Below are 19,669 nucleotides of genomic sequence, written 5' to 3'. Positions count from 1 at the left end.
TATGAAATATTGTGAGTATAAAATTGAAAACAACACGTCTAATAATGCCATGCGTCCGAAGCGCTTTTCTGGATTTACCTTCATCAGGAACGCTCAAAGCCAAACATTTGAAATCCGAGGGATGTATAAGTACCGAAACAGTTGAAGAGCTATATGACAAAAATACCTAAAACAAATAGCCAAATCCATCTAAGGTCAACTTTGCCTGAGGGAGTTGAAACCTTAGTTTCTTCATAATTTCAAAATTTATAAACGAACAATTTTAGAAAAGTTTGTTATAAATCATGTCAGTACCGAAGTACTGACTACTGAGCTGATGATACCCTCGGGGACTGATAGTCCACCAGCAGAGGTATCGACCCAGTGATGTAAAAAATTGAAAACAACACGTCTAATAATTCCATGCGTCGGAAGCGCTTTTCTGGATTCACCTTCATCAGGAACGCTCAAAGCCAATAATTTGAAATCCGAGGGATGTATAAGTACCGAAACAGTTGAAGAGCTATATGACAAAAATACCTAAAACAAATAGCCAAATCCATCTAAGGTCAACTTTGCCTGAGGGAGTTGAAACCTTAGTTTCTTCATAATTTCAAAATTTATAAACGAACAATTTTAGAAAAGTTTGTTATAAATCATGTCAGTACCGAAGTACTGACTACTGAGCTGATGATACCCTCGGGGACTGATAGTCCACCAGCAGAGGTATCGACCCAGTGATGTAAAAAATTGAAAACAACACGTCTAATAATTCCATGCGTCCGAAGCGCTTTTCTGGATTTACCTTCATCAGGAACGCTCAAAGCCAATCATTTGAAATCCGAGGGATGTATAAGTACCGAAACAGTTGAAGAGCTATATGACAAAAATATCTAAAACAAATAGCCAAATCCATCTAAGGTCAACTTTGCCTGAGGGAGTTGAAACCTTAGTTTCTTCATAATTTCAAAATTTATAAACGGACAATTTTAGATAAGTTTGTTATAAATAGTATGTGTTTAGGGAAGTGAATGAAAATAACATTTTATTAGCTATATTTCTGAATATGACATTATGATGAACGATAAGAAGCAACACAAAAATTTTGAAGGTTGAGTGACGAACTATTCGAACAAAAGGAACCTAAATAGACTAGCCAAACTCATCACTTGTCAACTTTGCCTAAGGGAGTTGGAACCTTAGTTGCTTAATATTTTTTTAAGTTAATCAACGGCGAATTTCAGTATAGGATAACTCATGTCAGTGACGAATAATATATCGTTATCATACATGTGTCATGTGTTTAGGGAAGTGAAGTTAAGCCGTAAAAAGCATATACAAAAATATCATTGATGCATAATATTAGCAAAACCAAAACAAAATGAAGAGGACAAATCAGGATTAAGTAGCACATGTTTGCTAAGGATTGTGCGAGTTTGTAATAAATTTCACCATACATGTATATGTAATGAAATATTGTACAAACAAGTAATAAGTCTACAGTAACAACATCAGTAAACTACTGTTGCCTTCATTGATCAACAAAATGCTATTCAAATCTTACTTTCAGGAAATGAAATACGCATCGAATATTCTGTCTTGATGAAAAGACAATTTAATAATGTACGATGATCAATAAATACAATGTTTTTGCTGCATTAAAATCGAACCAACGAAGACATACAAGACCAATGATGAAAAGAACAAACGACAATCATGGTCCTGTTTAAAATGAACTTATCATCAGTATATCAATATATAGTGACTGTCATAGATTCCATATTTCCAACTGTATGTCTATGAAATATTTTCTATGAGCATTTTGAAGGTCAACCGACATGAACAGTAGAAGAACTCAACAACATCCATTTTTAAAAACAGTATCTTATAAGATGACTTGTATAACTGTAACCCAGTTAATATGTCTGATTAGAATTATTTTATCTTATAACGGAAACTTTAACAAGTGTTTCATTTATTACTCGAGCTTAGAACTGTAGATCAAACTAATTTTGCTACATAATTTGCTAAATGCTGCGTAAAACCTACTAAGCATATTCTGAAATACAATTGTTTTTTTATTGTTCTGATCTAAGCTGACATTTTATTTGTCGTGATTAGAAAGAATCCCGTAGGAAATAGCAGGACTATAGGTTAATTATTGTCAACGACGTTTAGCCAAGATCATTGGAAGATAAATCGGTCTAATCTATGGTAGAAATCGAGAACATTGTTTTGGACATCTTATACGTTTGTCTTTGACAATATATGATGATAATGTTATGTTTGTTTTTTTCCTTTGGTATCTGTTCCGTATTTTTTTAAAAGGGTACCGATATCTTTTCTTGTACTGTTTGTATGCTCACATTGTATAGTTATAACAAAGAGGGAATGCTATACATGAAAGATAACACTTAAATGCGGTTTTATTAAGTATTTTAGCTTCTTTCCCTATATTGATTCCTATCAAATTAGACCGATAACCGTCTTTGACACAATGCTTCTGACGTACTGTATCATTGATGAGGTTTTACAATCACTCGGTCAATGTCACTGCTTGTACACGTTTCATCCCGCGGGTACCACAATTTCAGTAGTCAGCATTTTTTTCATAGGCATGATATATCATTGCTATTGTCATATTCTGTAAAAATTTCTGTTCATAAAACGATAAAATTACTCGAGACACTGATGATTTTATACCCCGAGGTATTGATGACCTTGGCACGATTTTGCACAACGTTTGCAATCTTTTGATATTCAATGCTTTTCAATTTCGTTATTGATTTCGCCTTCTAACCGCTTTGATTCGAGCGCCACTAATGATTCTAATGTAAATAAAGCATTTATCAGGCGTACTAAACTATTAGCCTGGTATCTTCGATGAGCTTTTTTTTCATTGTCAAGAAATGTGATTAGTGTCAATTTCGAAGTTTACCAATTATACTAGAACACACCCGCAACATCGCGGGTCCGTGGCTGAATTAAAGTACCTACATCATATTTTTAGTCTGGATTTTTATTTTTCGTATTGTCATGCTGATTAAAAGGTGCACAGTTTTCTCTACTTTCAAAATCTTTTGTTTGAACCCGTCTTGGTTTTCTTACTACAACCGGAAGCTACATGTGACATATACTATAGGTATAGGTATCGGATTCGACCCGGAACTTGTTGATAATTGATAATATTAATTATGTGAAAAATAAAAGTGCCTGGAATGGTGCAAATTTTTAATCAACACAATTGTCCTATAGTAGTTATAAATAAATAAAGTTGAATAATTTGATTCGTCGTTTTTACGTCATGTCGGCTAACAAATTGGACCTCGTTATTCTAGTAGTATAGAATTTATTGTCTTGTTATTTGTATATTATTACTGTTCCACCTGCTACATAGTGTTTTTCGTTCATATTGCTGTGGGTTTTTTATTTTCCTTTCAGTCACTTCGTTTGCTATTTTTTGTCTGTCATGTTAAGTATATTAGAATTGGACAGCCACTATTCCGATGTTCAGAAACTGTTGAATTAGAGTCAAATTTATCTTACAAAATTTTCTAGAATGTTATCCAAACAAACTTGCAATGTAACTAATAACAGAAATACGAAGATTAACACTATAGTCGAGACAATTGTTAAAACAGCAGAAGTGCAATAAAGTATGTTCTATGATTAAAAATAATTACAGTTAATCATTACCTATATCGCCATTTGTACTTCTTGTTTTTCTTTTTAGGAAGTCATATTTCTTTGTATTCTACAATAGAAAAAACAAAAAATTTTACAATACAAAACTGATGTACTAATAAAATATTTCCTAATAAATCATGGTTGTTTAAGATTATATGGAACCGGTTATTATGGATACCTGTATGAATAAACAGAAAACTCGGACACCGAAAATCCTCAATCTGGTGCAAAATACCTCAAATAAGGCAAATATACAATTTGTCAATCTTTAAATCATTGCGAGTATATAAATGCTGTAAATGTAGATTTTCAGCGATCTGTCATTAATATTCCTGAATGACAAAGGACATTATGATTGAACTTACAGCTGTTATGTCCTTGTATTAGATAGGGATAACAACATGTGGCCGTTACGAAAAACAACTCTCTCAGAGAATTAACCAGATACCCATAGAAGAATTACAAGACAGAAAACAGAAAAGACGCTCTTTGAAATACCAGTATAATAGTCTTAGTTCAAGTAAATGTAAAGCCGTATCAAAAGAAGGCGTGCAGTTACTTCAATCAAGCTAAAGGAACTTTACTGCTGTTGTAAAATGATTCACTCATACACTCAAGTAGCTACAGCTGCACTTCATTTAGCAATCGCATAAACAGTGCAGGAAGAAATACTATCCTGCAATATTGGGAGTAAATTCTACAGATTTTAAATCAGGAGAAAACAAAAGAAACATTTTCAGATATAAATCAGGGATTTTATTACACAAATAACACATACCAACGCAATGATAAAACAACAACTGTATATGATAACCAGTGTTAGATAATCTTTCATTCGCATAACGAACTAAACAATAATAATAATAATACGATTTGGAGGAAAACTCCTAATATAGTTAGCTTTATAAGTAATTAAACCGTAAACTACTTTTTTGTTTATTCAATTCCTGCATAAGTGATATCACAACAATAACTTCTCATATTTGAAGTAAATTCGGAAATGAAAAATTACGTGCATAGTTTAGTTAAAATATATTTTTGGGTAACTTTAACGTCTGGGTGACATTTAAAAGCAAAAATAATAACTAGTTCTTATGACTTATATTTACTATGTACTACTATAATTATTTGCGAAACTTGAACAAGATATATTAACTGTTGTTCCTATTTAAGACTCTTCAAAAGACTTTCCATCTGTCTTTTTAGAGGTTTTGATTGACAACCATTATTAATAGGACTTTTGAAAGATGGTAATGTATGACCTGTCACAAATGTTTTATAAAAAGATTTGATTATACACAAGAAGTTCAATTACTAATGCTCTTGTCAAAACATCTGTTATTTAATAGATGAAAATTACAAAATATTGTATTATATTGTGTTTCTTCCATATAATTTCAATGAATAAATTTTATGTAACCACATACAAAAGCTGTTCTTGTGTTTCAGTTTCAATTAAAATCCATTATTGCATGACATGTTTGAAATAAACTTGTCCTTCAACTTTGTTGTGTTTGGCATTTCACATATGGAATAGTACCAATATTTGGTTCCGTCACTCCTGAAAGTCCATGCTAAGAAATCCGATATGAACTTTTAATTATTCACTTCCTACATGAAGTTTGCATAATTGAAAAATTAGTTAAAGACTGATCTGGTAATGACGTTTTATATTTGTTATCATGTAGTGTTATTCGACAGTGAGAACAAAGAATTTCAATTATTTGTTAAATTATATGCTGCAGGTTTTCGACAAGAAAACAAGACACGGTTACCCTAACTGATTAAAACTGTTCACTTGTAAAAACTAAATATATATATATATCTTTATTGAGTTCAACTAATGAGAATTTATGAATAAACAGTGATAGATGGAAATGAGACAACCAAACAACACTTAGATAAGTAGAAGTGACAAAGAACCGAACATTTATACATTGTGAAATGATTTAATCTGAATAACTGAACAAAACATTAACGGTACCAAATTTACTGTACCAGATCGACAATTAATGTCTCTTCATTGATGCTCAATGTCAAAATGTTTGAACATCCTAAACTTATTCGAAATTGAAATGTATATTTGATTGTGATATAACCTTTTTATTTAGCTCCGACTTTGTGATTTCCAATTCAAGAAGTCAATCTCAGTGGTACATGTATTAGGGCAGTAATACATAAGAGAATTATTCTAATGCAATTAGTTTGTATCAGTGGTTCTGATTGGATGTCAGTAAGCGTACAATTCTCTATCTCCTTGTCTGTAACTAAGGAAGCCGACATTTTGAATTGCGGAATGTATTGACATGCAATTTTTACAATGATAAGCAAAAAACTCACATGTTGCACCTAGAAATCTTCTTTTTGTCAAATTTAATTACATTCTAAAGCGGCCAAGAAGCCAGAAAACGCCCGGTGTTTACGTTTGACGGCGGAAGCATACCTATGACGTCACCTAGTTTAGGGACCAAAGAAGATAACATCTTTAATGAGAATTTTACACTGAGATAATGATTGAAATTGAATTATGTACTTGTTTTGCATTAGCATAGCGATAACTGTATTGTATTTGAAGCTTTGCGGACGTCCATCGGTAGTTTTACTGTCGCAAATTTAGTTTACCTGGCGACGCGTAATTATGACATTATATAAATAACACATAACTGAGAGGGTGATAGAGCAGATTTTTACCCCGAGAAAACATTGTCATCCGAGGCAAAGCCAAGGTGACAATGTCTATTTGAGGGGTAACAATCTGCTCTATCACCCTCTATGATATGTGTACTTTAATTTATTATACTGAATGTTCTGTTATTACTGTCTATTAAATTTCTCATAATGAGATAATGATTGAAATTGAATTATGTACTTGTTTTGCATTAGCATAGCGATAACTGTATTGTATTTGAAGCTTTGCGGACGTCCATCGGTAGTTTTACTGTCGCAAATTTAGTTTACCTGGCGACGCGTAATTATGACATTATATAAATAACACATAACTGAGAGGGTGATAGAGCAGATTTTTACCCCGAGAAAACATTGTCATCCGAGGCAAAGCCAAGGTGACAATGTCTATTTGAGGGGTAACAATCTGCTCTATCACCCTCTATGATATGTGTACTTTAATTTATTATACTGAATGTTCTGTTATTACTGTCTATTAAATTTCTCATTGAGAGTAATAAACTATGACGTCTTGTATATAACAACCATCCATATCTAATAAAGCACACAAGTGATCCAGCGTCTCCTTGAAGGGTGATAGAGTACTTGCTATAGGATAGAGTAAATTATCTCCCTCGTATTAACCAATCAAAATCAGGCATTTTAACATGAAGCATAATAAATGGTTATATCGAATGGAATGCAGTTTTTCTTCCATTAAATCTGGTTGCTTTCAATATACTGATCGAATGAACATAGTAAAAATAGTCTAACTTGGACCTGTACAATGCTTTAGTTTATAGTTTATAAAAAAAAAATTGGTGTCATGACAAGCATGCTTATCACGTTCAGTTTACCATGAAATCGGAAGTCTCTCTTACCTACATTGGATATTTAATCCATATATTATTTTATTCAACATAACAAACATTTTTAATTAGAAAGACCTACAATAAATCTTTCAGTATTCTTCATTATATTTTTTCAGCAATACGCTATCATGAATATTCATCGCTAATGTTTGACATGTATGAGTGCAATTATACCTTGTATTGTATTTTGGTTGAATGCGTCAAATAAAGTACAAATTTCCAAAAGCAAACCATTAAACCACTATTTTACTGAGAACGCTTTCTTGTAAAAATATATATTATTAGATTTTATATGCTGTTAGAACCCCATCTTTTTATAAAACAATTGTGACCTTAAAGTTTTCTTTAATGTCATTTTATGTAATTGAAATTGAAATTTATATGCTTTTCATAAAATAAATGTAGGCCGTTGTCTCCCAGATGAGCAATATGGACTGGTGCCTCTCTAGTTTCTTACGATTTAAATCAAATCACTCTGGTAACCAGCTTGACTTCTAATTTGTAAAAATGCCAGGTTTACATATTACAAAAGTTAATTGATTTTCAAGATTTCCCATAAGCCATATTAACTTTCTGTGCATGACTTTTGATTATGCTTATTTATTAAATTTCTTTAACTATAATCTATCATATTTTCCGGTAATTAGCTGTTTACATCACGCGATATTTCATTTATCAAATGAAGTCTATTGTCATTGTATAACTGTCAATTCCGGTCATTCGGAATATTGAATCAATGTAGTCATTAAAAATGTGTCAAGTTCAACTGTTAGATCGTGTGAATCGGCTGTCAGTAACTTATGATTCCATAATAAATGGTTAATACTATGAGACAGTCAAACCAGAGAAAAATCGAAAGAATTTGTAAACAATTAAGTACCTATTTACATCTCCAGAAATATCTCATATCGGAAACATTATTTTAATGGCGTATATAATACTTCATTTGGTTTATGTATAGATATTCCTAATGTGGATTGAGGACAATGATTTTAGAGTATACAGATTGACCATTGTATGATTAGCAATATTGGGACCACATTTTAAAATATATAAAAAGACCCAGATTCACACATTTTTTTCCTGATTTTTTATTTTTTTTTTTAAATGTAAATATATTGATGACAGGTTTTATATGAGGGTCGTAATGGTGGTACCTTCATGAGGAATAACGGTAAAAAAAACTTGCCAAATGACGTTAACGGTAATATTTGGTGCATGACGATAAAATGTACATTTTCTTTATGACGATAAAAAAAATCGACTGATTTTGACGAATCACGTTAAATTCTTTCCAAAAAAAACGATAACGGTAATAATTTGAGACCTCTGACGAATCACACAATAAGGATACTTTGACGAATCACGATAACATTTTAATCAATTTGAGGCTAACGGTAGCCGAAAATGACCGTTTGACGACTGACGGTAAAGGGCATTCCTACCCTCTTATATTGGCTGTTTTCAGAATACTAATCCATAAAAACAGAAAAAAAAAAGATAAATATGTTCTCTTAATTGTGTGCAATTATACAATTCAAGTTATGAGAATTTTTTTAAAAAGATCGAAATTAGAGTACATGCATGTAAATACGAAATTGTGTAACATGGAAACAATTACTTCAAAAACCAAGGTTGCAAACCTTCAGGTGAAGTCGACCCTAGACGGGTTTGCATGTTTGTTTAAACTCTTTTATGCTCTCCAAAGTTCCTATTTTTGGCATATAAAGCCCGCGTACGTAAAAGACAGAGGTGTTACATAAAAGTAAAGATAAAGGGAAAACGTGAGCACCGAATAGGTTTTGAATTATAGAGAGAATAAATGGAGGAGGGGTGTCAAAATGCCTATCAAAATCGGACGTTACTCCTGCAAAGAAAGAGATTGCATGAAAAGACTTCTTTAAAACATCAAATTAAAGATGTACGATTTTCTTACAAAAGAGTTGGTTCGGCTGGTATTTAATTATAGGAACGGAATGGAAACGGAAAATGCATATGGGGACCAGTTACAGATGATATAATGTTAAATGGTGTAATACTTCTTGTACGTGTATCAATGCTTTCTTACATGCAATAAGATGTTACGGGATACTTTCTTTTTTGTACACTAGTGACCGAGTAATCTTATATAGCAAAGTCTTAATGTAATCCTTTAGGTAATAACTCTTATATTACTGCGGATCATTAAATGAAAACATCAGAAAGCGAATGTATCCGTTTAATGCACCAGATATTGGATTGTAAAAGCTTTTTACTGCCTTTTTGATCGAATTACAAATACAAATGAACTACGGACATCACTTCGAAAAACTTCCAGACAATTCAGTGCTATTTATTATTAAAAGGATACGATATAAAAGCATATTTATATATCAATATGTAACTGTAATCATGTGACTTCAAAAGCAAAAAAGTTATATATATGCATGCGACATTTCGATAATTGATTTGGAGTTACATTTTTTATAAAAGTTTCGGGTTTTTTCAGAACTTGTGTGCTTGGCAAGGTTTACTTTTAGAAATTTTGACTTGGATGGAGAGTTGTCTCATTGGCACTCATACCACATCTTCTTAAATCTATGAAAGGCTCCAATTCATATACTAGTAGTATTCATTTTTTATAGTTTCGCATATATTTTGCGAAGCAATATTACTAGTTTAAACTTTATCGAGATTTAATACTTATTCCTTCAATAAGAAAAAACACAATCAAATAAATATTTAGAAATATTGTAATAAGAAAAGAAATCATTGACAGTCATCTGTGATCAGCAACAAAAGAAGCACACTGAGTAAACTATAAATCGAAAACGGATGAGATAATGAACAAGCGACCACATGAATTATATGTAGAGACGGGGGTATATAGACAAAGAAAAAATGATTCATATAAAAATAATTAGTCAAAGTTTGTAAAAGTCAGTTTCATAAATGCTTTTTTTGCACTCTTGTGATACATAATTTTTTTGTTACTTATAAGCTTAGATTACAGTTATGAAAATTGTTGACACAGCGTAAGTTGTAAGTTCCTTAACCCTCTGCCGCCTAAATTATGCTATCTACTATCTTAGCTTCATTGTTTGCATGTTTTGTTCTTGGAATGTCTTATTTAATAGATTGTATTTTTTCTTACGGCATCGTCCTTGTTAATTATTGACTGTTGATTGTACACTTTTTCGTCTTTTGAATTTTGGTCTATAGAGGATAGTTTAGCAATCATTGCACATCTCGTTATTTTATTCATGATTATAAAACATTGCGATTCGTTTTAAAATATCAATCACTGAGTAGTCTCTTTGTTATTCGTGTTCATGGTAGATAGGTCGAGCTTTTATTATTTGATCAATTGATACAATGTATGACGTCGACTACAACCGGGTTGTGTTTTTGTTTCGTATCTATCTGATGAGTTAAAAAAGTCCTTTTCAACTGACTTTTATAGTTTGTTCTTATGTTGTGCTGTTACACCACTTTCGCATGTTATGGTAAGGGTTGGGCTAGCTGCGGAACCGTAGATCTTAGGTCCTTATGTTATTTTTTGACTATTTGCGGAGTCCACAAAATCAAAAAAAAATATAAAAAGGACCATAAGAGTTACGGTTCCGCAGCTAGGGCGGGCCCGCAAACATGTTTAGCCCCGCCACCTTTTCTAGGTAACTTTACCAAGTCAGGAGCATGTAATTCAGTAGTTGTCGTGTGTTGCAGTATATCATTTGTTTTGTATATAAATCAAGCCGTTAATTTTCTCGTTTGAATTGTTTTACAATTGTCATTTCGGGGCCTTTTGTAGCTTGTAATGTGTTTTTCTTATCGTTGAAAGCCGTACGCTGACCTATAGCTGTTAGCTACTACGTCATTTAGTCTCTGATGGAGAGTTGTCTCATTGGCAATCATATCACATCTTCTTATTTTTATATTACGATGTTCTGTAATCAGACAGTAAATAGATATAAGAAGATGTGGTATGAGTGCCAATGAGACAACTCTCCATCCAAGTCAAAATTTATAAAAGTAAACCATTATAGGTCACAGTACGGTCTTCAACACGGAGCCTTGGCTCACACCGAACAGTAAGCTATAAAGGGCCCCAAAAATTACTAGTATAAAACCATTCAAACGAAAAAACCAACGGTCTATATAAAAACGAGAAACGAGAAACACTTATGAACCACATCAACAAACGACAACTAGTAAAGCCCATTATGTAGTTCAGTAGTAATTTTAAATATATCACGTCGCTTCTTATTATTATACCTTACATATATTTTAAACAATTCTATTGGGTAAAACGTTATCACGTGACATGGAATAATCAGTTAATTTTCATTCAATTGCAAGGAAGAACGAATAGCCCTAAAATTTTACACCAGCGTTGAATAACCCTATTATTCACCGGCGAATAACCTTTTTAGTTTGTTGATCTGTTCTCATGAAAATGACGTCACAGACGTAAATAAACAAAATGGTAACGTTCAAGTTACAGGAAGCCCATTGATCGAGAGAAGAGGAAATAAGGCTTTCGACGTGCATCTTGTGCCGATGATATCTCTAATAACGGTCTTTTTCAGGGCTATCAATATTTTACAAAAAGAATCTACCTTAGTTGTACATACGAGAATTCTAAGACACAAATTAGATGTATTTTTGAAGTCAGAACGTCAACTTGTGTTTCAAGTAAGGGTAGGTGCCCTTCCAATGTTAGTTCGGTATAATAAAACAATTGTGGCCCCTTAGAAGCGATGTATATCCAAAATTGTCAACCCTTAAAAGTTATTTCAATTCGGGCTGCGCCTTCAGTGAAATCACCTTCTCGTGTTGACAATTTTGGATATTCACCTTTTCAACGGGCCATAAATGTATATTATCATATGGTTATATATGGTCATTTCAATGGTCGAGGATCATCATTAATCCTCTGCTGTACTATTAATGTTAATTCTATCACTTGAACCATTCAATGATGTTTGATATCATTATTACTGGTGACGTGAATTAAAACATTATTGTAAATGTAAATTGATCTATGAAGATAATATTATTAGCTAAGGTCAATGGGTTTATAGTTAATAAATAATCTGATATTTCATCAAAATTTATTCGTAAATCATTTGCAGTTATATGCTGAAACATAAGTTACTTAATATAATTTTCATATAGACTGTATCATTGACTCAGAGTTAGTTTTCCCTTGACTTACATTTGAATAGAAGAATATGTGAGGTATACGTCAATATAACAGCAACCCAACGACCAAAATGACAAAACGACCTCTAGAGTGCAACATACACACAATCCATAGACAGAAGTGTAACCAATATGTCAACTCTAATTAGCCCCGAGTCTATAAATAAAACAGAAGCAATCAAAAGATCTGACAACAACACAATATTCTCCAAATAACAAAAAAAAACAAACCAAACATTTAAATCATTGACGATCAAGGTTGTCAACTTGGGGCAACCACATGAATATGTTGTAGGGTTCAATTATGTAACAAAATATTTTTAACCCTACAGTACACTGGCAGAATTGTTGAACTAGTGCTCAACATGATTTCGTGGAATAGCCGAGGGTCTTGATGGGGGTCCTTCATTTCTGTATTCTTTTTTAAGTAATTTTTTTCTATTCTTTTTATTTAAGCACCCAATTATTCTCAATTCTTATTTTCCCCTATTTTCTCTATTCTTTATATTTTTTGCCCATTTTTCTGCACTTTTTGGACATTATTCTCTATTATGTAAACTCCATCCAGACCCTCATAACTATCCTCAAGTTTGAAACGACAATAATCAATCAATCATTTCGGGGCCTGTTATAGCTGACTATGCGGTATGGGCTTTGCTCATTGTTGAAGGCCGTACGGTGACCTTTAGGTGTTAATTTCTGTGTCATTTGGTCTCTTGTAGGGAGTTGTCTCATTGGCAATCATACCACATCTTCTTTTTTATATTAACGGCCTATTTTGTCAACCTGTGTTTTCCTACTGTTGTTTGTTTAATAGAGGCTTAATGTACTTTTGTTAAACCTATATTCTTAAATCATGATTTATTTTAGATTGTTAGATTACTTTTTTCAAAGAGTACATGTAATTTGTTCGAATACATGGTAAAACATGGTAAGCATTGTTAAATTGAAAACTATTCCTACGATTTTAACTCATCTCTGATCATTTATAGATTTCTTATTATCCGATCTAATTAAGTGGCTTATTTCTTAAACTTTTCGGCAAGATAACAATATAGTGTTGTTCCACGTGTTACTAAAATGATAATACTTAAATATCAATTAAGGAACGTATATAGACGAAAAAATATAAAATTAGAAGATGTAAATGTGACTTGATTGCAAATGAGACAACTTTCCACCAGTGACGTAGAAGATAGCAACCATAGGTCACCGTATGGCCTTCAACAATTAGCAAAACTCATATCGCATAGCAAGCTATAAAAACCCAGACATAACAAACGTTTTTTCAATGTAATTGACGATATTCCAGCTTCATATTTTTTTTAAATCGTCCGTTATGTCTCCATAACATAAGTCACAACAGTGTTGTTATTTGTCAGGCTTAAATAGGTCAGGTGTTCCTGGCATGTTTTTAAGTTTCACATAATTATTGTCATTTTATTGGAAATATTATCTCATATTAATGTTATCTTTAGTTAACAGTTATTATGTCTTATCTTTATCGATCAGAGTCATCCTGACATTTCTTAATGGACACAATATAGGATTAAACATTTTTTTTTCTAAAGGTTGAGGATGTGTTAAATGGGCCAATTAACTTACAAACTGAATAAAAGTCCGAAGACTTTTATTCAGTTTGTGAGTAAATAGGCCCAGTTTACACATTAATTATAACTAGTTAACACGTGTTTATAATTTCAATCACGACATTTTCTTATTTATTTCTTTCAGTTTCAACTTTTTTTGGAACCCAAGGTTTCCTCTCATAAGTATTGCAGTGAAATCGACGTAGTGCTTTCATACTAGGTTACTAACATATAGTGTACCAAAGCAAGGGGACAAATTTCTATAAACGACCAATCAATCACCTTTAAGTATTTGTAGATATGCAAATCATATAAGAATTATGAATGCTAATCTCTGAATTTTAAGATTCATAATAAACTCATCATATATACCAGGATTAAACGTTTGTACGCCATACGCAATACAAAAGACTCATCAGTGACGCTCGAATAAAAAAAGAGTTAAAAATGCCAAATACATGTAAGTACGAAGTTGAAGAGCATTGAAAACCCAAAATTCCGAAAGGTTTTGCCAAATACAGCTAAGGTAATCTATTCCTTTGGTAGAACATTCTTAGTATTATTACAAAAGATAAATTAATGTAAGTATTAATTGACGCCCGTTATTCCTCTGTCTGCTATAACTGGTTGCTTTATTTAATTGTTTAAGATATTAGCATTACTCGGATCTGGTACCAATTATGTTCTTGTGCGGAAACATAACTATGCTCTTATACTTTGAGATAACACAAGGTCCAGCAACCATGTTTTTGTACGAAGACCCCATTATGCTCTTATACTTTGAAATAATACCAATACAAGGTTCAGCAACCATAAACACACGACATTGTACTAGTATTCAAATATATAAATACCTTAAAATCGCGATTCAGCTACGTTTCAATAGTATATTCAATCCAGGTGTTAAAACAACACACACACAATTTTAAACTTATCGCCCGGAAAAATATTTTTTTTCGTTTTATTCTAAATGAAAAAGAACAGACGACAGAGATTGAACTAGCCACGAAAAACAAATCAATAAGGTCAAATTTTATACCATCACAAAATTTAGATACGGAATAATCCCCATTTATCTGATATAGTGATCATCTTTGGAAAAGACCGTATTGGTAATAATCCTATTGGCTATAGTTAAATGCATAAATGCTTTGTCTGACTTAAGCAACACTTAATTTGAACGATGTACTTGTAGAAAAATAAAAGGACTCAAGATATCGTTAAAATCAATTATCCGATTAACATAAGAATAATGTACTCTTAGGCACTTTATATCGAGATGAGATTTGATTAGTTTGTATAGTCTGCAATTGTTTACCAGGTGCTCAGCTTTAAATTAAACCCGAAAGAACATCTGTCTAAGTATTGAAGACAATAACAAAAAAAAATGACGAAACTTATCATCAAACGTGGTGACCTTTTTTTACATTATTTGAAGTTCAATGGTATATTCAAACCACTTGTATGCATTCGATGTAAATTATTTAATCACAGACTACTTCAAACTTTAAATTTCAGTGCGCATGTATATATATATACATTGACTTAACTTTAACAATATGTTTCAATCAATGAGTTTTCGAGTTGACCGATCACATTTACCAATTCAGAAAGTATACGCATATCATCTAAGTGTAACAGATGCGTATAATTTCATTGTCCCGTACACCAAAATGCAATAAAGTCAATTCATTGGTTGAATTTCCATATAGTTTAGGGTGTGGTTACCCAAACACAACGTTTTAGTGTACGCTTTTGAAAATATTACCCAGAAGGCATTAGATTTGGAAACGGCACCGAAATAAATTTATATATCTAATGTTTTCTGTTTGGTATCTTCTGCTTCTCAATTCAAGTGATTTTTAAAACAAAGTTTTCAATAGGATTTCGGAAGAATATCCAGTATTTTTGGCGATTCATTTTATCCTTTATGTGTATAATTATCTACAGCGATAACGAATATGTTGAATACATTTTTTATAACAAATCTCAAGTGAAAAAACATTGCCCAAATTTGAATAAATTTTGAATAGATTATTCATGAAAAAACACCTTTTTGTAAATAAAAAGAAATCTATGAGATAAAATTTTGAAATACAATTTGAGAAGATAGGTTTTACAATATGCTTTAACTTTAAGAAAATAAATATAAAAAAGTGTGTCACCGAACTTGTTTTCTTGATACAAGTAAAATATGAAAATTTTCCTTAACATTCTTTTTTTAGAATTTTTGTTATTAGAGTTATCTCCCCTTAAATGGCTTAGTTGAAAAAAATATTCGAACAAAATTAAATATTTGTTATTTGTTAAAACAGTGAAAATAATGCAATGATTTACTGTTTTTATTTATTTAGATAACAGTCGTACACATGTATTGCTAATCTGTCTCATAATTTGCAGATTTAAGCATAGAACTAGACAGATTGTGTTCCACTAGTTTACAACCCAAGATGGCGGTATACAATTAATCTACCTAAAACATGGCATTGCCATAATGTATTAGAACAAAAAACCCAATGACAAACGATTACTACTATTCAAGGAGAGCAACGACGATATCTTCCTAATCGTATAAAAATAAGTTAATAAAAGCAGTCAGATAAAGCAGTTTTATTTTCGTTATCAATGTAAACGATTGTAGGTCATAAATCCGATGGAATACGTCCTGTTATGATATCAGTCATGACCCTGGATACCCATAAACGGTGGATATAATCAGTTCTGATTACGTCAATCGTGGTTTTCAGTATTGAATACTATTTTTTATATGTTGTCAATTGTCTTTCTAAAGTAGATTTATATTGCTATCTGTACGGGATTGACAAATGTTTGGGTCATTTTGTCCCAACTCATTCTTTTCAATAGATGCTAATTTCATCCTGTAAATTACCATCATATAACCAATATTCAATTGAGAAGACTAGAAATCATAAAGATTGATCATGCTTAAGTAACATATATCGTTTTGCATTAACCATTTGCGAACTTAAGAGCAATTCAGTGATTTACAGATATGGAAGAACTTAGGGAACCAGCATGTTTACCGGAAGTGAAGACAAATAACTTGTAATGTAACGCGTACATTGTAATTTTAAAAGACTGGCGTGTCTGTCCTTTTATTTGTAAAAATGGCTATGGATAATATACAAATGTCATGACATGTGAGAATAGCAGAATAGTAAGAGTTGTAGGGAAGTTGGAAGTCGAGATTCATTAGTATTAAGAAGAATACAAATATCATCAGTATTCACGAAGGGATGAAGGGTACCATACCTATTTGAAAACAGTATACTAGTACAGTATTTATCCTGCAACCATCCCTCTATTGTACAAATAACAGGTACACAAATAAATTTTTGCTTTATTTGTACTTGTACAAATAAAGTCTCCTGGTACCCGCTTTCATGTTGAGCAAGCGGTAATATGAATATTTCTTTCTGGGTAACAGTTCATTTTGGGGTCCTTTTCGCGGTCCACGTTTAAACTATGTCGATCTCTTTCAAAAATCAGAGACAATGATTGGGAATTAAACAACTAAAGCTCAAGTGCCGGGTGTTGGTTGCAGGATAAAAACAATATATGTACATTGTCGGAAATATAAAATGTATTTGTACTCGCTGCGAAACAGGAGATAAGCTCGGCGAGCCTCGCTTTTCGTCCTGTTTCTAAAGCTCGTACAAATACATTTTATATTTTCCGACAATGTACATATATTGTATATGTATATATATATATACAACGTCAACAAACAAAACGAACATGAGGACGAACATATATTTGTTAAGCTTATAGGATAAAAATTTATTTGTTTGTGAAATCGTAAAGGGAAAGTTTTTAAAGAGCATTGATACATTAAAAAAATCGTTCCAACGTTTTTGTAAAATGTTACATCAAAATAATTAATTTGCGTTCGAAAGGCACTGATTTACACAAACGCACCAATGGTAGATATTTGGTTCGTCATGAAATGTTGTTTTATGGGTTGGATAAGTACTCAATATTTGCTAAAATCAAATTAATTTAAAATTTTCTTTAATAATAAGCATAAGGAGATGTGTTATTATTGCCAATGAGACAGCTATTCACCAAAGTTCAAATGAAGTGGATTTCAGCAATAATAAGCAACCGTACGACCTTCAACAATGAGAAAAACTCACACCGTATAGTCGCCTATAAAGGCCTCGACATGAAAAATGTGAAACAATTGAAACGAGAGAACCAACGGCCTAATTTAAATGAATGTCCCTTTTGTATCCTTCGCTTCTCTTTTATAACAAAACAGTTTACAAAAAACAAATATGGCAGACATGATTCAACGACAATCACTTAACTACGGGCTCCTGACTTGGGACAGGCACATGAAGAATGTGTCGGGGTTAATTATGTTTGTGAGTGCTCAACCCTACACCTAACCTGGAACTATTTTTACAAGTTACTATCAAATGTTCAGAAAAATGACAGGTATCAGAACCTTAACCTATGTGTACACATGTATCCTTAATATTGTAAATTTAAGTTAAGGTCCTAAGCAACCCGGCTTGCGAAAAATACAGTGGTAAAATTGGTCCTACCTTTATAAAATGTTTAATATATTAAATTTGATATTTTGTGCATGTACATGTATGTATAAGGAAAACATTTATTACGATTTGTTTAATCAATATTGTACAAGAATCAAAAATACACCAGCACATCAAACCTGAGATAAGTTAAACTTAGAGGCTCCAATGAGTTTGTAACGCTCACCTGTCATTTTGCAACACCAACAAAAAACAAACAAAAACAAATTTGATACAATGCAAAACGATTATGTGTATTGAATGGAACATATGTGGGTCAAAATATATCTGGCTGATCATTTTGGCTGCACCAAGTTTCTGTATATCCATTATAGTTTTAAAGATTTAAAGCAGTAATGAACAATGAACAATGGGTTGAAATTAAGATTATCTTGTCAGGATTCGATTGCTCTTTCATTCCTACTGCTTTATTTGTAAATCTCTTGTTGTTGATCATTTTGCTTTTCAACATTTAAATGTAAAAAGATTAAACTTGATAAAAAATCATCATTGTCACTCTTTGTCAGTTTTGCTCTAACAGCATTAGTTTTTGAACCTTTGGGCCAGGTGAGCTGGAAAACAATTGAAAGATTAGATGTTGTTTTCATTAACAACCAATTATCATCTAAATATAAATGTGATACTGCTAATCCAAGTTCGTCATCGATAATAACCATTTTCCATGGACGAAACGAAACGAAAGAAACCCAATTATTGTAGGCCAAAAAGGTTCAAGCAAGAAGAAAACTTCTATTTTTATGTAATAATATCAATTATGCAAGTTCATTTGTTACTGAAAGAAGCGTGCTGAAGAAGAGCAAAACTGATTAGCTAAATTTAACGACAAATTAATGCATTGATGAATACTGACACGACCGCGGCATCAACTAAAGTATCATTTCCACATTCTCGCTGATTCTATTTATTTTCCTATTTCCTTTGATTACCCTACAAAAATCACGTTCAATGTGTAATTCACTAGATCGTCGAGATTTATTTTTTGTAGTTGTACTGCGGAAATGACATTGTTCCATCCCACAGAATAAGTAAGGCGAGCCTGGCAATATTCATGGATTTTCAAACTGCACAATGATAAGTTTATGAGCTTAGTTAATCCGAATTACAAAAGGACAAA

The 19,669-nt window shown here is 32.1% G+C and overlaps 1 protein-coding gene across 1 annotated transcript in view; it reads right to left on the bottom strand.

Moving 5' to 3' along the window:
- Positions 1-19,669, bottom strand: part of LOC127721586 (corticotropin-releasing factor-binding protein-like) — a 39,064-nt gene that overhangs the window by 10,033 nt on the left and 9,362 nt on the right. Inside the window, exon 2 of the mRNA XM_052228360.1 lies at positions 3,676-3,733. Coding sequence (XP_052084320.1) covers positions 3,676-3,733 — 58 coding nt within the window. The remainder of the gene's footprint in view (positions 1-3,675; positions 3,734-19,669) is intronic.

The sequence above is a fragment of the Mytilus californianus genome, unplaced genomic scaffold (genome assembly GCF_021869535.1).
Source record: "Mytilus californianus isolate M0D057914Y unplaced genomic scaffold, xbMytCali1.0.p SCAF_12, whole genome shotgun sequence".
NCBI lineage: Eukaryota > Metazoa > Mollusca > Bivalvia > Mytilida > Mytilidae > Mytilus > Mytilus californianus.
This window is presented reverse-complemented; position numbering and strand designations above follow the sequence as displayed.